This window comes from Mesoplodon mirus (genome assembly GCF_964341445.2).
Source record: "Mesoplodon mirus genome assembly, chromosome: 5".
Taxonomy (NCBI): Eukaryota; Metazoa; Chordata; class Mammalia; order Artiodactyla; family Ziphiidae; genus Mesoplodon; species Mesoplodon mirus.
The window spans coordinates 44654000-44673331 of record NC_138980.1 but is presented as its reverse complement, the minus strand read 5'-3'; the positions used below and the strand labels follow the sequence as shown (position 1 = coordinate 44673331).

The following is a 19332-nucleotide window of genomic DNA, read 5'->3' as shown; positions in this document are numbered from 1 at the left end:
CGAGGCTCAGAGAAGGGACTCCCACACTTGCCCAAGGTCACAAGAGGATGGGCCCTGGGGCTGCGAGTCTTGGTCGGTTCTGCCTCTCCCACATCAGGGTCTCCTTGGGTTGGGCAGGGGATGGAGGGCCTCTACCGGGTGCCAGTCTGGGTGCCAGTTTTACCAAGGAGGGAAACTAACGCAGAGAGGGAGGTTACTCAACCCAACGTGGGTGAGACCCTGAGCTGAAAACCCGGCCTTGCAGCCCCTCCCCCTTTTCACCAAAGCAGGCTACGACAGTAGGCACAGAGATCTCTGTCTGTGTCTCTCCCCTGCTCCCTCTGTCTCTCTCGAGTCTCTCTTGGCCTTTCTCTCTCTGTCTCTGTCACTCTCGAAATCTTTCCAGCAGTCCTGAGGAGCAAACAAGGGACTGGTTTGGGCCCTGCTAATGTTGGACCCCTCCCCATAGCCTAACCCTCCCAACCAGGCCTTGCCCTCTGGCCCCCACTAGAGCAGCCTGTTCCTTCCCCCCACCAAGAGCCTGTAATCAGCTCCCCAGGACAGTGCCAAGGCCAGCAGCTGGGGCTGGGGGGAGGGCTTCTGTCCTCGAGAGCCCCATCCTCCTGTCCCTCCTCCCCCAGCCTGCCCTGAGGCTCCCATTGTGGCCCCCAGGGGTCTCTATCCCCCAGCCCTAAGCACATTCCTCCCCGGCTCACACTCCCCCAAGGATCCCCATTGCCCAAGTCCAGCAACAAACCATCCTTTTCACTGAATTTCTTTATTCATTCAACAAACACTCCCAGAGTCCCCTCTGTGCCCAGCCCAGCCCCCAAGGAGCCTCCACATCAGAAGAGACGGAGCTGGATGCAGACACCACCCCAGCCCTAGGGTCATAAGTACAGGGCTGACTGGGAGTGGTGGGAGAACGCTAGGGAACGCTGCAAGGAGGTGATAGCTGGGGTTCTGAGAGATGAATAAGAGTTTTCCAGGGAGGCAAAAAGTGGCAGAAAAACCTTACAGGCTGGTGTGAAGGAGTGGTGGGGTAAGCTTAACCTGCACAAGATGCCTTCTCACAAGCCTCCAGAAGTTGACTCTGTATAGCCAAAGGGCCAACACTATTGCCCATTATACAGAGGATGGAACTGAGGCCCAGAGAGAAGCAGCAGCTCTCCCACCATCACACAGCAAATAAGTGGCAGAACCATGGGCTCCAACACCTGTGCTCTTAACCTCTGTACTCTGAGCCTCCTCCTTTCACCATGCTGTTCCCTCTGCCAAGAATGCCTTTCCTTCCTTCACCCGCTGAAAAACTCCTGTTAGGCTCCATTGTCATCAGTTGTGTGATCCTCTGGTCCAGACAGAAAGGGCCCCAGCATACAGGGAGGAAAACTGAAGCCCTGGGACACTCAGGTTCAGTTAGGGTGGACTGGGACATCAGCTTCTCCTGGTCTCTTACACATTTCTAAACAGTCACACAGGCTCCCCCCAAAAAGTGAATTTTCAGCCAGGGCAGCTCTCTTGTCCTTGGCTTCCTCCAGCTAAAGAGGCAGTGGGGAATAGAAGCCTGAGATCACATATTTAAAGCTATATAATGTCTCCTCTGGAAATGAGACAGGAAGCTCCAGGACAGGCCCTCAGAGGTTGGGAAGATCGGGGGGACTTAACTCTGGTCCCTCAATTCTGGGGGGGCGCTCAGTAGACCCCACCATTGCATCTGTCTTGAATCTTTACAAGTTCCCAATGCTACGAGGCTGCTGTTGCTCTACAAGCCAGGGGTGCTCCCCCAAGTGCAATGTCATTTGCCCCATGAGGGGGTCTCTGAAGCGGGAGGGCCAGAGAGGGGTAGGTCCCTGATCAAGGTCACACAGCCAGTCCATGGAGACCAGAACCCAGAGGTCTGTGTGCAGGAGATATAAAAAAGACAGAGAATGGGGTTCTCCCTCTAGACAAGCAGGTCAAGGTCTCCTGCCTCTGGACACTATTCCTGGCTTCCACTCCACAGTGCATCCAGCTGGGGGCCCAGGGCGCTGAATGGTGGCCGGTCTTGTGGGCTAGGGGCCCAGCACAGCTTCATGAGCTCATGAACCTGAGGGGGTGGGAAGAGACAACAGGGTCACATGTGAGTGGTAGGAAGGACATGACTCCTGTTCAGTTTTAAAATATAAATTAGGAGTCTGCCGGGTCTCGCTGCCCGGTTGGAACTCGCGACGCGGGGGGAGGGGAGGGGAGGGGAGGGTAAAAAAAAAAAAAAAAAAATATATATATATATATATATATATATATAAATTAGACTCCATCCCTCCCTTGCTCCAAAGACTCCCATGGCTCCCTATGGATCTTAAAACAAAATTTCATCACCTCCCCTGCCTCCCTCCCTCTACCATCACCTCCATCACCTCCTCTCTTGTTCCATGCAGCCACATTGCCCCCATCTCATTTTGTAAATACACCAAACTCATTCCCACCTCAGGGCCTTTGCACCTGCTGTGTGCTCCACTGAGAATGCCCTCTCCCAGCTTTCCCCATGGGTGAGATCCTCTTCCTCCTTCAACCCCTCTAAGAGGCCATCCCTGACCACACACACCCCCATCTCTTTCCAGACATTGATCACCACCAGAATGTTCTTGTTAGCTTCTGCTGGTTACAGGGAGGAGGGGTAGTATCTCTTCTGTCCCCTGCTGGATCCCCAGCACCCAGCACAGAGCCAGCACACAGTCAGCGCTCAATAAATGTTTGTGGCCTGAACAGATTAATTTGTGAATAACCAACCACATGTCAGACACTTCCACAAAAGCTGTGATGAGAAACTGTAAGAGTCATCATCATTTATTGAGCACCGACTGTATGCCAGGCTCAGAGCTGAGCAATGGAGAGATGTTAGCTAATCTGATCCTCTCCCACCCTATAAGGCATTGTTATTCCCATTTTGGAGACAGGTAAACTGAGGCTCTGAAAGTGTTTGTGACTTGCCATACAGTGAGAGAGCAGCAAAGTAGAGGCCAGAAATCCCCTTCAGCCTCATGCTCTGGTCCCTGCTCTCAATCAAGAGATGTCTGTGGCGGAGAGACCCAGAGGGACCAGCAGGCTTGCCCAGGCCCCCTGGTGAATCTACAAAGTTGGGAAGCTGAGGCAGGCCCTCCAGTGCTCACCTCACCAGGACAGGCAGGAGGTGCGGGCAGCCTCTGGCCATCGGCCAGCAGCTCCAGAAGGCGGCAGAGGGCTGGCACATCTCTCTCACATCCCATCATCCGCAGGAACTCCTGGAGCCAAGGGGGAGGGCCCGAGGTGGGGGAGGAGCCATCCATGATGGAAGGGGGAGTGGCCGCCCGTGATGTGGGGGTCAGCCACAGTGAAGGGAGGAAGGGAATCACCCACCCGTGGTGGGGGAAGGGGCCCTCCTTAATGGAGGAGGAGGAATTGTCTGTGATGCATGGGGGAGGGGCTGCCTGTGGTGGTATGGGAGGTGGGGGTCAGCCATAGTGAAAAGGGGTCCTACTGGAGCCTCTAATGCTGGGACCAGAGGACCCTGAGCAAGAGAGGGACGAGGGCATAAACAGGACGGGTGTTGGCCAGGAAGGGGTTGTGGGGGAGGAGGGTCTTGGGGGTCCAGGGGTGCCGACTCACGGCTGAGGGGCTACAGCTCTTGTCACTGTAGGTGAAGAGCTCGTACAGGACGACCCCGAAGCTCCAGACATCCGACTGGCGCGAGAAGATGTTGTCCGAGAGGGACTCTGGGGCGTACCTGGAGGGCAACAGGGAGGCCTTGGGGGGCGACAGTAAGGAAGAGGACGGGAAAGGACGCAGCCTCGGACTGGGGTAGCTGGTCACGGTAGGTGGGAGTTATGAGAAAGTCTCCAACCCTGGGGTGCCCCAGGGCGGGGCCTGGGCGGGGTCAGGGCGGAGCCAGAAGAAGAAAAAGAGCGTGGTCCGGAAGGGGCCGGGGCCGTGGGGACGTGGCCAGGGCGGGCCCCAGACCCTGGGGGGAGGGGCGGGGCCAGGAAGGTGGGGGCAGGGGAAGGGCCTGGGTAGTGGGGAGGAAGGGTGGGGCAGGGGCGAGGTCTCTACCAGAAGATGGGGCTCTGGCCTGGCTCGCGGACCACGTAGTAGTCTTTGTCGAGCGGCAGCAGCTTGGCGAGGCCGAAGTCAGCGATTTTGACATGCGTCTCGCTCTCCACCAGGATGTTACGGGCTGCCAGGTCGCGGTGCACGCAGCGGCGGGAGCCCAGGTACTCCATGCCCTGCGGGAGGGCACGGAATATGGACCCCAGGATGCCTCCGCAGGGGCCCCAGTCTGACATGGAATCCAACACCAGCCCCAACCCAGACCCCGAGCCTAACCCCACCCCTGACCCATCCTGCACTCCAGTCCTGACCTTAGCCCTAACTCAACCCCACTTCCAGCCTGACCAGGACCCCAAACTTCAACCCTCAGCCTTCCTGGCGAATCCACGCAGACCCTGCCCAGGTCGAGCCAGGTCAGTTCCCGCAGATCTGACGGGCGCCCCGCCCTCTTCCGACCCGCACCTTGCAGATTTGCGAGGCGTAGAGGAGCAGGCGGCCAGCGTCAAGGCGCGCGCGGTGCCGCTGCAGGAAGTCGCGCAGGCAGCCGCTGGGCAGGTACTCCATGACCAGCCGCAGGCTCAGGCGGCCTAGGGGAGGCGGGGGAGGCAGGGAGAAGTCACCACAGGGCCTAACTTTGTCTACTCCCCTCCCCATTCTCCTTCCCGGTTGAGAGTGGGACCTCGTGTCCCTCCTGGCCTCAATATTGCTTTCTGTAAAATGGGAACGGCACAGTGATGCTTATCGCTAATGTCTTTTTGAGTACTTTCTACAATATTCATTGATTCTTTTAAACCTCATAATGACCCATTTTTTCCGGTGGGGAAATTGTCGATCCCAAGGCAGTCTACATCAGTAAACAAGACCAGTCAGGGGGATATATGTATATGTATGGCTGATTCACTTTGCTGTACAGCAGAAACTAACACAATATTGTAAAGCAACTATGCTCCAATAAAAATTAATTAAAAGAAAAAAAAAGACCAGTCAGTAGCACCCGCACTGGCGTTCTCAGACCACCCTAAAATGGTACTGCAGAAGGATGAGGATGTGTGATTTGAAGAGCATCCACTTGGGAGGTGGCTCACCTGGGCCATAGCTGACACCCCGGTACTTGACAATGAAGTCACTGTGGAGGGCTTTGAGGATCTGGATCTCCCGCTGGAAGTCCCTCTGCTGTTCTGGCCCGCTGTGCTGCAACTGCTTCACGGCCACCAGGGCACCTGTGTTGTCGCCCAGCGGGTCATAGCGGCACAGTTCCACGCTGCCAAAGTTGCCCTGGAGGAGAGCAGGGCTGGTGTCCACGTGCATGGGTGCTACCCCACCCACCCCAGCCTAACCCTCCTCACCTTGCCCAGCTGTGAGATGTACTTGAGGTGTCTCTCCTCAAAGATGGTAGGGTCCTGGCAGGCATAGAGCTGGGCGCCATTCCAAAGCCCATCATGGGGAGCCAGGGCACCAGGTGTGGGGTCTGAGAGGAGCTCATAATCTGGGGGGCACAGGCAGTGAGTGAGCAGTGCATTGGGCCCTAAGCCCCCACTCCTAACTGGCTTGCTGTGTGACCTCCATCTGAATGCTTAGCCTCTCTGTGCATTATGGCAGGGCCTCTGCAAGCCAAGAAGTACTTTGTGGGGCTGGAAAAAGGTGCTCCTGGGCAAAGGCAGCCCTCTTATGCAGTGCACATGCTGTACACAGACAGAAGGGCATTTCCCAGACTCCACTGCCATGGGGTATGGTCAAATGACTGAGCTCAGGCTGATAGGGGACAGGGACATGCTGAATGCCCCCTTAGGCCTGGCCCATGGAAACCTAGGTGGGACCTTCTACACTCTCTCTTGTTTGCAGAGGATCCAGCAGGGGCCTGAGGCCATGGGATGGAGGGAACCACAAAGGGAGAGTTTCTTGTTGACCTGGACACCCTCATTGAATGAGAGCTAAACATCCATCATGTTCAACCTTGAATTGAGGGGCCTGTTTGTTACAGCAGCTGTTGAAACTCGTGCTGACTGTCACAGTCACCAACCATTCCAACCTTGCCAGGCACACAGGGCAGGCTCTACATGCAAACCTCGCTCTCCTACTGGGCCCAATATGACATGCTGGCCCTCCCCACCCTGCCTGGCCCAGTGGGCACCTGAAGTGATGAGGCTATTCAGGTCACGGATGACAGCACGGAAAGAGGGCCTCTGGCCTGGCTCGTAGGCCATGCACTGTTGGATCAGCAGGGCCAGCTCCATCCACTTGAGTGCAGGCAGTTGCTGCCGTTCCTGGTAAAACTGGAGCTTCTGAGGGCAGGAGGAGGGGCTGGTCACCCCCAGTGCACCCTCAGAAGGCACCCCCAGACACCCCCATCCTCCCCAAGCTGGACTTCAGTCTACCCTTCTGTCAAATGAGAGCTCTAGAGGCCAATACTCGTGCTCTGACCTTGGCAGGATCCAGGGTGCTGATGGGCATTGTGACACCGCTGAACACCTCCCAGACTGTGGCACCAAAGCCCCACTTGTCAGCTTCCAAGCCAAGTGTTCGGGCCTCCTGGAGACACTCAGGGGCCACCCAGGGGATCCTGTCAGTGAGCACTGGTGGAGAGGCAAAGATGGGGTCAGGGATCTACTTCCTTGCCTCACGAGGCCCCTCCCTCCTCCACCCCTCAGCACTTACTCTCCAGGCTTAGCACAGTGGGGCTGACACCAGGGTCACTCAGCTTGATGAAAGGCAGGTTCCCGTCAGCCCCCTCCCGAGCCAGGAGCACCTTCCGGGCTGAGACATTGCCGTGAGGGAGACCTTTGTCTTCCTAAGTGGACCAAGCATAGGAAAATGCCAAGAATGATGAATGAATATTCTGGCTGGCGAACTCCTGCACATCCTTCAAAGCCCACCTGGTACTGCTCAGGCCATACTTCAGCATCTTCCCTAGACTATTGGCAGTCCACCCACCATGTCCCACCCTCTTCTCAAACACTGCTCCCCCATCCCATGGCTCCCCACTCCCTTCAGGATAAAGTCAAAGGTCCTCAGCCCAGCACTCAAGGCCCTTTGAGATCCAGCTCTTGTTCACTCTTCCCATGAGCTTCTCTCTCCCACATCTCCACCCTGTTCTCCTGCCAGGCAACCTGCCTGGTGCACCCCAAGACAGGCAATACACCTTCTGAGCTGCAGCCTTTGCCCAGGCTGTTCCCTCAGCCTGACATGCCCTCCTTCCTTTCTCTTCTTAATGAACTTCTACTTAATCTTCAAGGTCCCAACTCTAATGTTCTTTCTTCTGGAAAGCCTCCCTCCCTGGCCAGCCTCATTGCTCACTACTCCCCTCAATTTCCATGAATTACAAGCTGTTCCCTTCTGCTCTTACACCTCTGAACCTGTTTATATGCTGTTCTCTCATTCTAAAATGCCCTCCCCTTGCACCCTTGCCAAACTCCTGTCCACACGACAGAGCCCACTCTCAAAGTCCCGTACACTCTGTGAATGGAGGGTGGAGCCGCAGAGGAGCACTCACCAGATAGTTGAGGGCATAAGCCAGCTGTTTGATCACCTGTAGCTTCCAGCTGGCCAGCACCAGCTGGCCACACTTGCGCAGATATGTGTCCAGTGCTCCCAGGTATACAAATTCCTGCACCATTATGCCTGGTGGCAGTAGGGAGGGGCACGGTTGGGAGGTAAGACTGTACTTGTGTTCAACAGGCTCTGCCCCATCTCCACCTTCAAGGGTCCCTTGAACTCTCAGCTCTGACTTTTCCCTCCCCTATTCCTCCATCCTTACCCCACTCACCTCTCTTCCTCCCCATTTCCCATCTCAGAACCATTTGTCTGAAATGCCTGGAAGGTGCCAAGCTCTCTCCATGACTCACTTCCAGCCCTTTGCATGTTCTGTGTTTCTGCCTGGGACATCCCTCTTCCTTCACTTCCCTAATGCCTATTTATCCTTGCCTTTCCAGCTTAGAACTTACCCTTGCCTTTCCAGCTTAGAACTTATCCTTGCCTACCCAGAATCATTGCTTGACCTCCAAGCTGGGTTAGCAGCCTCTGATCACCCACAATGCCCTGCGCTGCCCCCATCACACAAAATCATTTATCATCCTGCTCAGCTTATCGTGTTCTATGCTAGGCATCCAGCTCCTGGCACATACTGGGCTCCCAATAAATAGCTGATGAGCTGAACTGATGGAACAGAGGCATGGAGAGGTGGCGTGGACCTTGCAAATCTGCAACAGAGTGAGATTGGAACCCAGGTCTGCCTGACTTGAGATAATTTGGGGGGCTGGTATAGGTGGGAGCCTGGAGTTGCTTGCCCAAGGAGGGATGATTCATGGAGATGGGTATAGGCTTGGAGATTTGAGGGGGAGGGTGATAGACCCTGGTGGAATGGACCCCCAGCCAGGGCAGGCTCTGGATGTGTATAGCTATTGCTGGGCTCAATGAGGCAGGGCAGGGGTGGGGCGGGGCATGTCTCTCACTGTCTCCAGCCATGCACACGCCATGGAGCAACACGAGATGCTGGTATGACACTTGACTCATCAAGGTCGCTGCTTCCAGGAATGACTGGGGAGGAAAGAAGGGAGAGAAGATGCGTGGGTTTCTTCCACTTCAGGGTCAGACCAAGGACCCTAAACTTGCTGCTCTCACACCTGCCTCAGGAGACCTGGCCGCCAGCCTCCTTTGGCCCTGGAGTCCACCATTAGTGCACACAGCACTCTGTATCATGATTTTCTGATGGAGGCAGGAAGTCCCCACTGTATTCTACCTTGAATCTCTCACACAAGTGGGAGATTTGGGGTTTGAGAAGGGCCCAAACCTTCCTCTGTGATGCCCAGCCCCTGCTGATGCCTGCATCGGCATCATTCCTCTCTTCTCCTTTGCTCGTTCCTCTCTGACCCACTGGCCTCCTTGCTGTTCCTTAAACATGCCAAGCTTGGCCCTGCCTCAGGACCTTTGCACTGGCTGTTCCCTCTGTCTGGTGTACTCTTTCTGTTTGCATCTAACTGCCCTGACCCTTCTATATTTCATGGAGATGCTGTGGCTACATTTCTGTTGTTTTAAGACCCTGTGTGTTTCAAATTTCTCTGAATCCATGACCCTCTCTCCACCCAGGCTCTAACCCAGGAGGCCTGGTCCCACCCTGCTCACCTCCATGCAGTTCTTGTGCTTGGCATCCATCACTTTGAGCAGCACCTCTGTCTCTCGGGCCTCCCCATCCACAACCTCATGGCGACAGCCCCGGTAAATCTTGGTAAAGGACCCATGACCCAGGTTCTCATGCTGGAGAGTGAGGGGGCAACATGAGAGGCCAGTAAGGGGGCTCCCATGGATCCAGTCCCCTAGCCCTGGTCCAAGCAAGGCACAGGTAATGGACTTATTTTACAGATGATGAAACAGAGGCATAGGGAGGTTACATCACATGCCTGAGGCCACACAGAAGAGAGGGATGTAGACCTGGTCTTTCTGGATCTCAACTGAGGTATCCCCCCCATTTCCTGGGGCCCCTTACCCACTCCAGGCTGTCAGCAGGGATCTTGTGAAATGTCATCTGACTCAGCTGGCATTGGGATTGGGGCTGAACAGGGGATGATGTGGGTGGGTTGCAATCTCTCCGGACCACAATCAGATTGGACTTTTCTATGGGGAGTGGATGGAAGAAAACCAGAGGTCAGAGGTGAAAGGTCCTCAAAGGTTTGCTCACTCCCTGTCTCAGTGTGGAGTCTTCTTCAGAAGCCAATACTAAGAGGAGGACTCCAGGGCACATAATTTATTTGAAAGGAGACTCCAGGAAGTCCCATTGAGGGGTGGGAGAGTGAGACAGAGAGGGAAGAAACCCTGCAGGGGGTGCAACTGAGCAGATGATGCTGTGGGCAGCCTGGTCTCAGTCCTGCTAGGGATTCTGGGAGACTCTGAAGAACTCACACCTCAAAGCTGTCCCATCGAAGGGGTTTGTCTGAGAGCAAAATTCACCCAGAGGAAGAGGCAAGAGATGGACAGAGGCTAAGTGCTAGTGACATCACTCAGATCCAGCTGTGCCCGGATCTAACCATGCCTGAAAGCAGCCTCTATCCCACGAGTCCCGAATCACCTTTTTTTCCCTCCTAAACTACCTTGACCTGCAGTCTCTGCCACTTGCCATACAAGAGCTGGAACAGACACAGAAAGGCAGGGACCCAGATTGATCACTCAGCTCAGGGGAGAAGGCAGGCTCACCTTTGGGTCTGGGGGTGCAGCAGAAGGTGAGGTTCAGCTCAACCCCATCCACGTGCAACCCACCATCCCAATAGGCTGCCAGGAGCTCTCGAAGACTGCTGTGGGGATGGCCAAGGCCAGCCAGGGAGAAGGTTCCTGTGGGGTCGCACCGGATGAGGCAGCCCTTGTAATCAGGGCCCAGGGGGGTCTGCAAAGAGGAGTGATCCCTGAGTGGGAGTGGGCGGCACCCTCTCCCTCAAATCTCCAAGCCTTTGCCTATGCTGTTCCCTTCACTGGGAATGCCTTTTCCCTCCCCTTCTTCAGGAAGTAATGCTGACTCATCTTTCAGTTCTCAGCTCAAATATCATCTCCTCCAGGAAGCCCTCCTTGCCCTCCTGGCCCCTATGGTAGACTGACCGGGACACAGACAGTTAGGAGGTAGCTGTCGAAATCCTGAGGACTGCGGCGGAGAACGTAGGAGCCGGGAAGTGAACCCCCAGCCTTGAGTTTGTTGATGGCAAAATCCAAGCTGTGGGGAAAGGTGGGAGGGAACTGAGATTCGAAGATGGAGAGAAACAGAGAGATAGAGGCAGAGAAACCAAACTAAACCTGAGTTCTAATTCTGGTTTCTCTGAAGCCCTGGGAAGGTCACCAGGTAACATTCCCTCACTCCCTCCCATTTATAAATTGAGCCAGAAGTTAGGCTTCTGCCTCAGGGGTTAAAGAGGAGGCTGCAGGTGAAGCCGGGCACTGCGAGCATCCCCAGAAAATGGCTCTGGGACCTCGAGGAGGGAAGCGGCTGCCCTGGCAGCAGAAAGGAGACCCTAGACTCGTTGAGCGCCAACTATGCACCTGGCGCTGTTCAAGCACTTGATCCCTTGTCCAGGGCTCCTGAAAGGCGAGGACACAGAGGCTCCAAGATGGGGAGTGACTGAGATTCGGTCCCGGTGAGTCTGGCCACATGGGGGCGGGTCCTTACGTGATGGGGCCATGGCACTGCACAGCCACCTGCTCCAGCAGCCGCGGCGGCGCCACCTCCTTGCAGAAGTAGTGCCCGGAGTCAGTGGTCAGCCGGAAGTAGCCATCCACGAGCGCCACGAAGGACAACGCTGCGGGCAGCCCCGGGAACTCGGCCTCCTGTGAGGATCCGCGTCAGCGCACGCTGCGGCCCGAGGGTGACAGTCCCGCATCCCTGCCCTCGGGTAAGGCAGGAGGGGAACGGGGTCCAGCACCCACCAGGATCTGGTTGTCTGTCCTGGTGATGGTGACCAGGCGGTGCTCCCCGGCGGGGCCAATGCGTGGGGCCTGCTTGATGCTGATATCCACGATTTCTGGAAAGTCGCAGAAGGGCTGGAGGACCTGGGAAGAAGGGGGAGGACTGCAGCTGAGGATCCCTCCCACTCCGAGCCCCCATTCCCTTTTGGAAGCCTGGACCCCACCAACCCATACAACCCATACTCATGAGACCCGCCCCTCTCAGCCTCATCCAGTCACGTCCCTCTCCCACCCCACCACTGCCAAACCCCGCCTCCTTCTCTCGGCAGGTCCCCCAGCCCACCTCACCCCGAGCCCCTCCCTCACTTAGCTCCACTTTATCTCGCGGTGTCTCTTAGTACACTCGGGAGCCCCACCCACCCTCAGTCCTGCCTCTTCCCTCAACCTGCAGTTAGCCCCACTCTGAGCCCCGCCCACCCAACTAGCCCCTCCCTCTACGCCCCGCCCATTTCATTCCCACCTCCTCGCTCAGCCCTACACCTCACTCAGCCGGGTGCCCTCCCCCACAAGCCCTCTCACAGTCCCTCTTCTCTTCGGCCCCGCCCCTCACAGCCCCTCCCACTTCCTTGCCCCTCCCCTGGCCCCGCCCCCGCCGTTGGCCCTGCCCAGAGCCCCAACCCACCCGACCTCGCACCTCGTGTTCTCCCGGGCTCCAGGCGATGCCGCTGCCGCCAGCCACGCGGAGCTGCCCCGGCGCATCCTGACCACCAGCAGCTCCGGGGAGGCCCACGCGGAAGGTCTCGGTGGCCCTGTCTGGGTCCAGCCGCTCGAGGTCCATGATGTACTTGGCCATGAGCGAGTGCTTATCAGCCTGGCAGGCGGCCAAGCGGCTCAAGGCCCGGCGCACTGTCCTTCGGATACGCCTCCGCGTCACGAAGCTCAGGCCCTGGATCAGGTCGCGCAGGCCGGGGGGCAGGCAGACCTTGTAGCTGCGAGCGGGGGGAGTGGGGCCCTCAATGTGGAGAGGGGCCTCCGCAGGGAGGGCAGGGACGTACATCAACCCAGACTTTAGTTGAGGGGCTGGAGTGTCGCCTCAGTAGGGGGGCACAGAGACACACTCAGGGACAGGCATGGGCGTAAGGCCTCTATAGGAAGGGCCATTGGGGCCCATAAGACAGACAGAGACACACATAGTCCTTTTAGCTGCCTGAAGCCCGACAATGGAGTCTCAGTGGGACTGTGTTGAAAGGAGGGGTGTGGGCTGGGTGACATGAACACACTGGTGGCTTGTAGGTGGGCAGCCCCAAGGTGGGCAACCCCAAGGTGGGCCTGGACTCTGGCAGTGCCCTGGTGGAGCCATGCTGGCTCACTCCTAGGTAGAGGCTGGGCGCCACAGCCTGGAAGCCCTCACCTGATGGTCTTCAGCAGCTCCTCGGGCCTCTGACCCTGCTCGAGGGCCATCTGGGCCAGGTCCAGCACAGCCAAGCTGAGACACTCACCCTGCTCCTTGAGGCTGAGGCCCATCGGGAGGCGGCCGCTGACCAGGTCATTGCGGTGCTGCAGGCCAGTCACAGCCCAACCATGAGCCCTGATGTTGCTCTGTAGACCCCCACACCTGGGCTGACCTCCACCCCTGCACTGCCACAGGGAGGGTCAGCCGAGGCTGCCCAACCACGAGCCCTGATATTGCCCCAGGGACCTCACCCCTGGGCTGAGCCCCAGGCAGACCCCTACCTGGGCAAAGAGGTGCTCCAGGACTGGCAGGTCAAGGATGGCACTGGCTAAGTCCTTTCGTAGCCCAAAGCGGTGACACTTCTCTAGCCCAAACCAGTTGGGGAAGTAAAAGCTGTGCGAGAGGGAGAACCCTGGAGTGGGGATACGATGGAGGGACTGTGCCAGGACCTCAAAAAGCCCAGGTTATGCCAGTGACTTGCTGTGTGACCTTGGACAAGTGACCTACCCTCTCTGGCATTAGTTTCCTCACCTGTGAAATGAGCAGTGACCACGCCCTCCCTGGGGCATCCACCAGGAGGTACGTGGAGATGATGATCGAAGGGTCACTGTTGTTTTAAACTCCCATTTCCCTCAGCCAAAGGCATGCCCTCTCGGTATCATTTAACCCATACCTGTGGGGGTGGGGGCAGGGGATACTTCCTACCGGAGCCTGTAGACAAGGACCTGGGTGCCTGTGTCCTCCACGGAGAAGATGTGGCTCGGGGGGAACCAACAGGACAGGTCCTCCAAGGCCAGAGCAAAGAGGGAGTGGTACACGGGCAGGATGCCTGAGGGGATGCCCCCATCAGTTCCCTCCCAAGTCTCCCCATCTGTCTCCTTCAGGGCTGCCATGTTATCCCCATGCAGCCCCACAGGCTTTTTCTCATCCTCAGCTCTGACACCATGTCCCACCCCTGCTCGCACCCATTCTAGGGCTCCCCATTGCCCTTAGGAGAGAAGCCATGTGCTCAGTCTGCTTCTCAGGGCTCCCTGCCCCTCTACCCAGAGCATCTCTTTCCATGTACAGTTTACCTCGAGGGATGACCAGCTGTTTCCCCTAGTATACCATCACGCCTCTGAGTCTTTGCACATGCCGTTTCCTGTGCACCCTCCTCCCTTACCACACCCCTACTCATCCCTCTAACCCCAGCACCAATGCTGACTCCACTTGGCAGCTCCCAATCTGTGTTCCGCACAGTCCTACCCCTCCCTCTGGCCAAGCCTTCTAGGGACCCACTCACCACTGGCCTTAGCAGCCCAAACACAGAGCTCTTCAGCTGAGTGGTCCCCAAAGGAGAAGGATAGGCACTGCGGGGGTCCAGGGCCCCGAGGGGGCAGCAGCACGTGCAGGGCACCAACCTCTGAAGAGGAGAGGCTGCAGGAGCGCTGAGGGATCAGGGGCGTCTCCTCACTTGGAGGTGCCATGAGTGCAGCCTGCCTGGACACAGAAAGAGGCAGCCCCTCAGTTGTGATCAGGGGACAAGGCTACAAAGCTTCTGGGGTGGGGTTGGGGGCAGAGATGCTGATGAGTGAGGTAGGGATGAAGCTGGAGAAAGAGAAGACAGGGACAGAGGGAAACTCAGAGATGGAGAGAGATAGAGAGGGGGAGCTGAGTGTGCAAGGTGGGTGAGGAGCCATAACCCCCCAGGTGAGGGCTGTGCTGGGAGGCTGCAAGACGTTCACACAACTTTGTGTGAACTGACACTCCAGACTATTGGTGCCCAGGACAGACATCTCTAGTCGATCTCCAGCCTCCACACATACCACCTCTCCAACAATTCTCCAGACAGGCATGACTAATCAATCACAGATATAGGGATTTGCCAACCAGAAAGCAGATAGATACTGGCCTGTGCACATGGGTGGGGATAGAAGTGGCCATCCCTCCCTGTGAAGCTGGAGGATTCAAGCATTTCTGAGGCTGGGGCTAGGAGCTTTTGCAGCTGGTGTGATGCATGCCTTGGGGGCAGATCCAGACTGATGACTCAGTCAACAGAGATCTCTGTGTGTCTCCCCTGCTCCCTGCATCTCAGTTCCTTTCATCACTCCCACCATTAGGTCCCCATAGTAGGAAGCCCTCCCTGGGATAGGCCCAGGAGGAAACCACCCACCTTATTCCCAGGTGTTCTACACCAGCCAACTTCCAGATCTCTGTCGCCCTGGGGGGCCCAGAGCCCAGGACCCCTGGCTGGGTAGAGGGAGGAGTTGGGTTTCAAACCCAATGAAGAAAAGGGTGGAGACAGAGAAGAGCCACGTAAATTGACCCAAATGAAGAAGATACAAAAAGAGAATGTTGGATAAAAACTATGTTCCAAAATAATAGCCGGAGGGGGGCTGATAGCATTAATGAGATTTTAACACACCCAGAATATAAGCCTGGGACTGGGGATAGGTAAAAACCCCAGGCTATGGGTTCAAATCCCAGCCCCACCGCATTCTGGTTTCATGACCCCAGCAGGGCTTCCACTGCTGGGACGCAGCTTTTTCGGCTGTGAAATGTGCTGATTCCCACCTGCTTCAGTGAGGTGGCTTGCTGAGCCCAGCCTGAGCTGTCAACACGTTTAATCCATGCTAAGTGGCACAAATCCTTGGTGACATGCCCAGCAAGCCCTTGACAAATGCCAGATGAACCAGACAGGAAGGTCCCTTAGCACAGTGGTTTAGGGGTTACCATCAGGGAGGCAGGGCGTGGAGGAGACAGAACTTTCCCCAAGGGACAGTCCGTTGTCATCAGCTCCCAGACCAGGAATTGGAACGTCCCCGTCCCGTGAGCTCTGACCCTCCCCGCCACCACCCCATCTTGTCACTCCCCACAGAGGTGCCCACAGTCTTATTTCTCAGTGGTCCTGATCTTGCCCAAATTTGCACCTTTATGTAAATGGAATCACACAGTGTGTCTTGTGTTTAAAATAAATCTTAAAGAAACATGATTTTTAAGGCTTCCCTGGTGGCTCAGTGGTTAGAAATCCACCTGCCAATGCAAGGGACACGGGTTCGAGCCCTGGTCCAGGAGGATCCCACATGTCGCGGAGCAACTAGGCCCGCGAGACGCAACTGCTGAGCCCACATGCCACAACTACTGAAGCCCACGTGCCTAGAGGCTGTGCCCCGCAGCGAGAGAAGCCGCCGCAAGGAAAAGCCCACGCACCGCAACGAAGAGTAGCCCCCGCTCGCCGCAACCAGAGAAAAGCCTGCTCACAGCAATGAAGATCCAACACAACCAAAAATAAATACATACATTTATAAAAAAAAAAAAAAAGAAAGAAACATGATTTTTAAAATATTGAAAGTAAAAAAAGAAAGTCTGTCTGGAGCCCAGAAAAATGCCCCTGTTTTAACACCAAAAGTCCCGCATACCGGGAAGGTTGGCTGGTCCCCCAGTGTTCCGGCCTGGGACCTGGGATTTTAGGGGCTTCGAACTGTCCCCTCAGGGACCGGGAGCCCTGGGCGCATGCGCAATTATTCTTTCAGGTCCAGGAAGCTGGGAAGTCGAGGTCTCCTATGCAGAACGAAACTGAGGCCCAGAGAGGGGAGCGCTTTGCCAGAGGCCACACACCCAGCTGTCCCAGCTCACATCTGGCAGCTTTCCTCAGAGGCCTGAAAGGCAAACTTGCCTTTGTCCCCAGCTGCGACCATCCACACAGTCTCCTCCCACGCCCATCCCCGACCAGAGCCCTGTGGCACCACCAGCTCTTACCTGGAGGTGAGGACCTCTGGGCCAGCTACGGGAGGGCAGAGGCGAGCAACAGCGGGAGGAAAGTCCCACTCGCTCCTTCCTGTGTGGGCCCCTCAGCTTCCTGAGCTGCTGTCACTTACCGAAAGTCATGGCCATGTGGGCGATGGGGGGGAGGGGCAGAAAGTTCCGGAAGCCTCTGCAGCAGCAGTCCTGCTCAGACAGGCTGCTGGAGACCCCAGACCTAAGGGAAGGGGTGACAGCACAGAGAAGGGCCCAGGTCACACAGAGGGGCCTCAGCAGGCTGCAGGACTCACTCTCTGTGGGGCCCTGGCAACACCCTGGCTTCTCCAGCCTCAGTTTACCCATCTGTGGCATGTGTGAGTTGGGCACCTAGATGAACTAATTTCGCACCTAAGGAAGGGAACTGGGCTGGATCTGCCCAGGAAGGAGGCAGGGAAGTTGCCCCAGACAAAAGTCAAGTTCTCCTTCAAGGTATTTCTCCCAAGAGACCCTGGGAGGGATAATAGCCCACTATTGTGCTCTGTGCCTTAAGCCCAGCCCTAGAAACTGTGAAAACCAGACAGACCCGGACCTGCCCTCAGGCTCACCTCACTATCTGGTCTGGCAGGAAGGCAATTAATCATTATGGATAACAAAGAAAACCAAGGTGACAGGACAGGCACAGGCTGGGGCTCCGGTGCAGGGGTCCGAGGCTCTGTGTAGAGGCCAGGAAGGATCAAGCAGGAATCTGAAGCGGGACAAAGAGGGCTCCTGGCAGAGAACACTACCAGTGCCAAGGCCCAGAGGTGGGAGTGAGTCGAGCTGTTTATGGCCCCAAGGGCGTGGCTGGGTGCAGTGAGGAGGGAGGGGGATGGCAGGGCAGTCAGCTGGGGCCAGATCACAGCGGGGTCTGATGGATGTTTTTTAACACCCCTGAGGCTGTCATGAGTGGAGGAGTGGGGCAGTGTCCAGGTCAGACCAGGGCCAGTGTCCTTAGTAGGATACAAACCCCAGAAAGTAGAGCTTTGGGGACAGATTTAAGAGGACGCTTTCATCTCTGTAATCCCGTCACAAGCCCTGGCACTAAAATGGCTTTGGTACGATTTTGTTGACTTTAATTCAGTCACCCACAGACACTTCTTGGGCACTTCCTGTGTGCAGGGCATTGGGGACACTGCAGGGGACAGAGCAGACCCAGTCTCTGCCTGGTGGAGCCAACAGTCTAGTGGGGGAGATGACAATAAATAAACTATTATCGAATCAGTGTTTCAGTGGCCCTCGGTGCCAGGCTGCTAGGAGAAACTCTGAGTCTGGGAGAGATGCGTGGAGGAAGTGACTTTGATACTGAAATCCAAGGACAAGTAGAATTAACCAGAGAGTGATCTGGAGGCGTGGGGAGTTCTGGCAGAGGAACAGCCCAGGCAAAGGCTGAGAAGATGGGCAAGGTCACAGTGTTCCTGAGAAGGACAGGGTGGCAGGGAAAAGGTGTGCTGAGACGTTTGGAGGCATCAGTAGGGACTTGTGGGTGGAGGGAAGAGGTATGAGGTGTGTCCTCAGCGCAGTGGGAGCCAGAGCAGGCTTGTGGCAGGAAGTGCTGCATGGGAGCTTAGCCATAGTATTTTTCTTTCATTTCCTGGGTGGCTTCAGCAGAGAAGAATGCAAACGTGTACTCCCATCCCTGGCCCTGAGAGGGAGGTTCCTGCCCTCCAGGAAGGACAGTGAGTCTCTAGGCCCCTGACAATGCTATGGTCACTGTGGTATGTTGAGAATGAGCAGAAGGGGAACAGAGTCAGGACAAAGGTGGCACCACCAGTCCCAGATAGGAGCATGTGACGTCTCCATGAGGAGATTCCAGGAAGCAGAGCCCAGAATTTGCCCAAGAATAAACTGGAGGGCTTCCCTGGTGGCGCAGTGGTTGAGAATCTGCCTGCCAATGCAGAGGACACGGGTTTGAGCCCTGGTCTGGGAGGATCCCACATGCCGCGGAGCAACTAGGCCCGTGAGCCACAACTACTGAGCCTGTGCGTCTGGAGCCTGTGCTCCGCAACAAGAGAGGCCGCGATAGTGAGAGGCCTGCGCACCGCGATGAAGAGTGGCCCCCACTTGTCGCAACTAGAGAAAGCCCTCGCATGGAAACGAAGACCCAACACAGCCAAAAATAAATAAATAAATTAATTAATTAATTAAAAAAGAATAAATTGGAAACTTCAGTGATGCAAATATCCCAACTTTCCTCGAGGCAAAAAGCCATAAATACAAAGGATAAATAAATGGAACTGGAAACAAAGGTAAGCTCATGTCATGGATAAAATATCTTCATAATATAAGCAACTCCTAGAAGATAATAAGAAAATGCTGATGACTTAGCAGGATATGAACCCAGAAATCACAGAAAATGAAATACAAATGGCTGTTAAACCCAGAAAAAGATCTCAGCCTCACTCATAATAAGAGAAATGCAAATTAAAAGCTGGATTGACCCTTGAATAACATGGGGTTGAACTGTGAGGGTCCACCTATACACAAATTTTTTTCAATAAATATGTACTACAGTACTACACATTCTGCAGTTGATGAAATCAGTGGGCCCTCAGATATGGAGGGCTGAATATAAAGTTATCCATGGATTTTTTACTGCATGAGGGTCAGCACCCCTAACCCCCCAAGTTGTTCAAGGATCAACTGTATAGTGAAACCATATGATTATTTTAATGGATACAGGAAATGAAAGTCAACACCTCTTC

The 19332-nt window shown here is 55.8% G+C and overlaps 1 protein-coding gene across 2 annotated transcripts; it reads right to left on the bottom strand.

The window, feature by feature from the left end:
• Window positions 1–741: 741 nt before the first annotated feature.
• On the bottom strand, window positions 742–16686 carry JAK3 (Janus kinase 3). 2 transcript variants are annotated; one of them, XM_082623587.1, is made up of 24 exons: window positions 16610–16686; window positions 14154–14350; window positions 13577–13700; window positions 13153–13264; window positions 12830–12975; window positions 12113–12407; window positions 11440–11562; window positions 11183–11340; window positions 10621–10732; window positions 10225–10411; window positions 9521–9648; window positions 9160–9291; window positions 8490–8574; window positions 7532–7659; window positions 6697–6829; window positions 6463–6614; window positions 6173–6323; window positions 5388–5527; window positions 5127–5316; window positions 4504–4628; window positions 4045–4217; window positions 3604–3721; window positions 3129–3239; window positions 742–2065 (listed from the first exon to the last, which is right to left on the bottom strand). In XM_082623587.1, the coding sequence occupies exons 2-24, from the start codon at window positions 14335–14337 to the stop codon at window positions 1958–1960; spliced, it is 3315 nt and encodes a 1104-aa protein (XP_082479713.1). In that variant the 5' UTR covers window positions 14338–14350; window positions 16610–16686; the 3' UTR covers window positions 742–1957. The 2 variants fall into 2 exon arrangements, with proteins under 2 accessions (XP_082479713.1, XP_082479714.1); XM_082623588.1 differs by lacking the exon at window positions 16610–16686 and adding an exon at window positions 16270–16354.
• Window positions 16687–19332: the final 2646 nt, after the last annotated feature.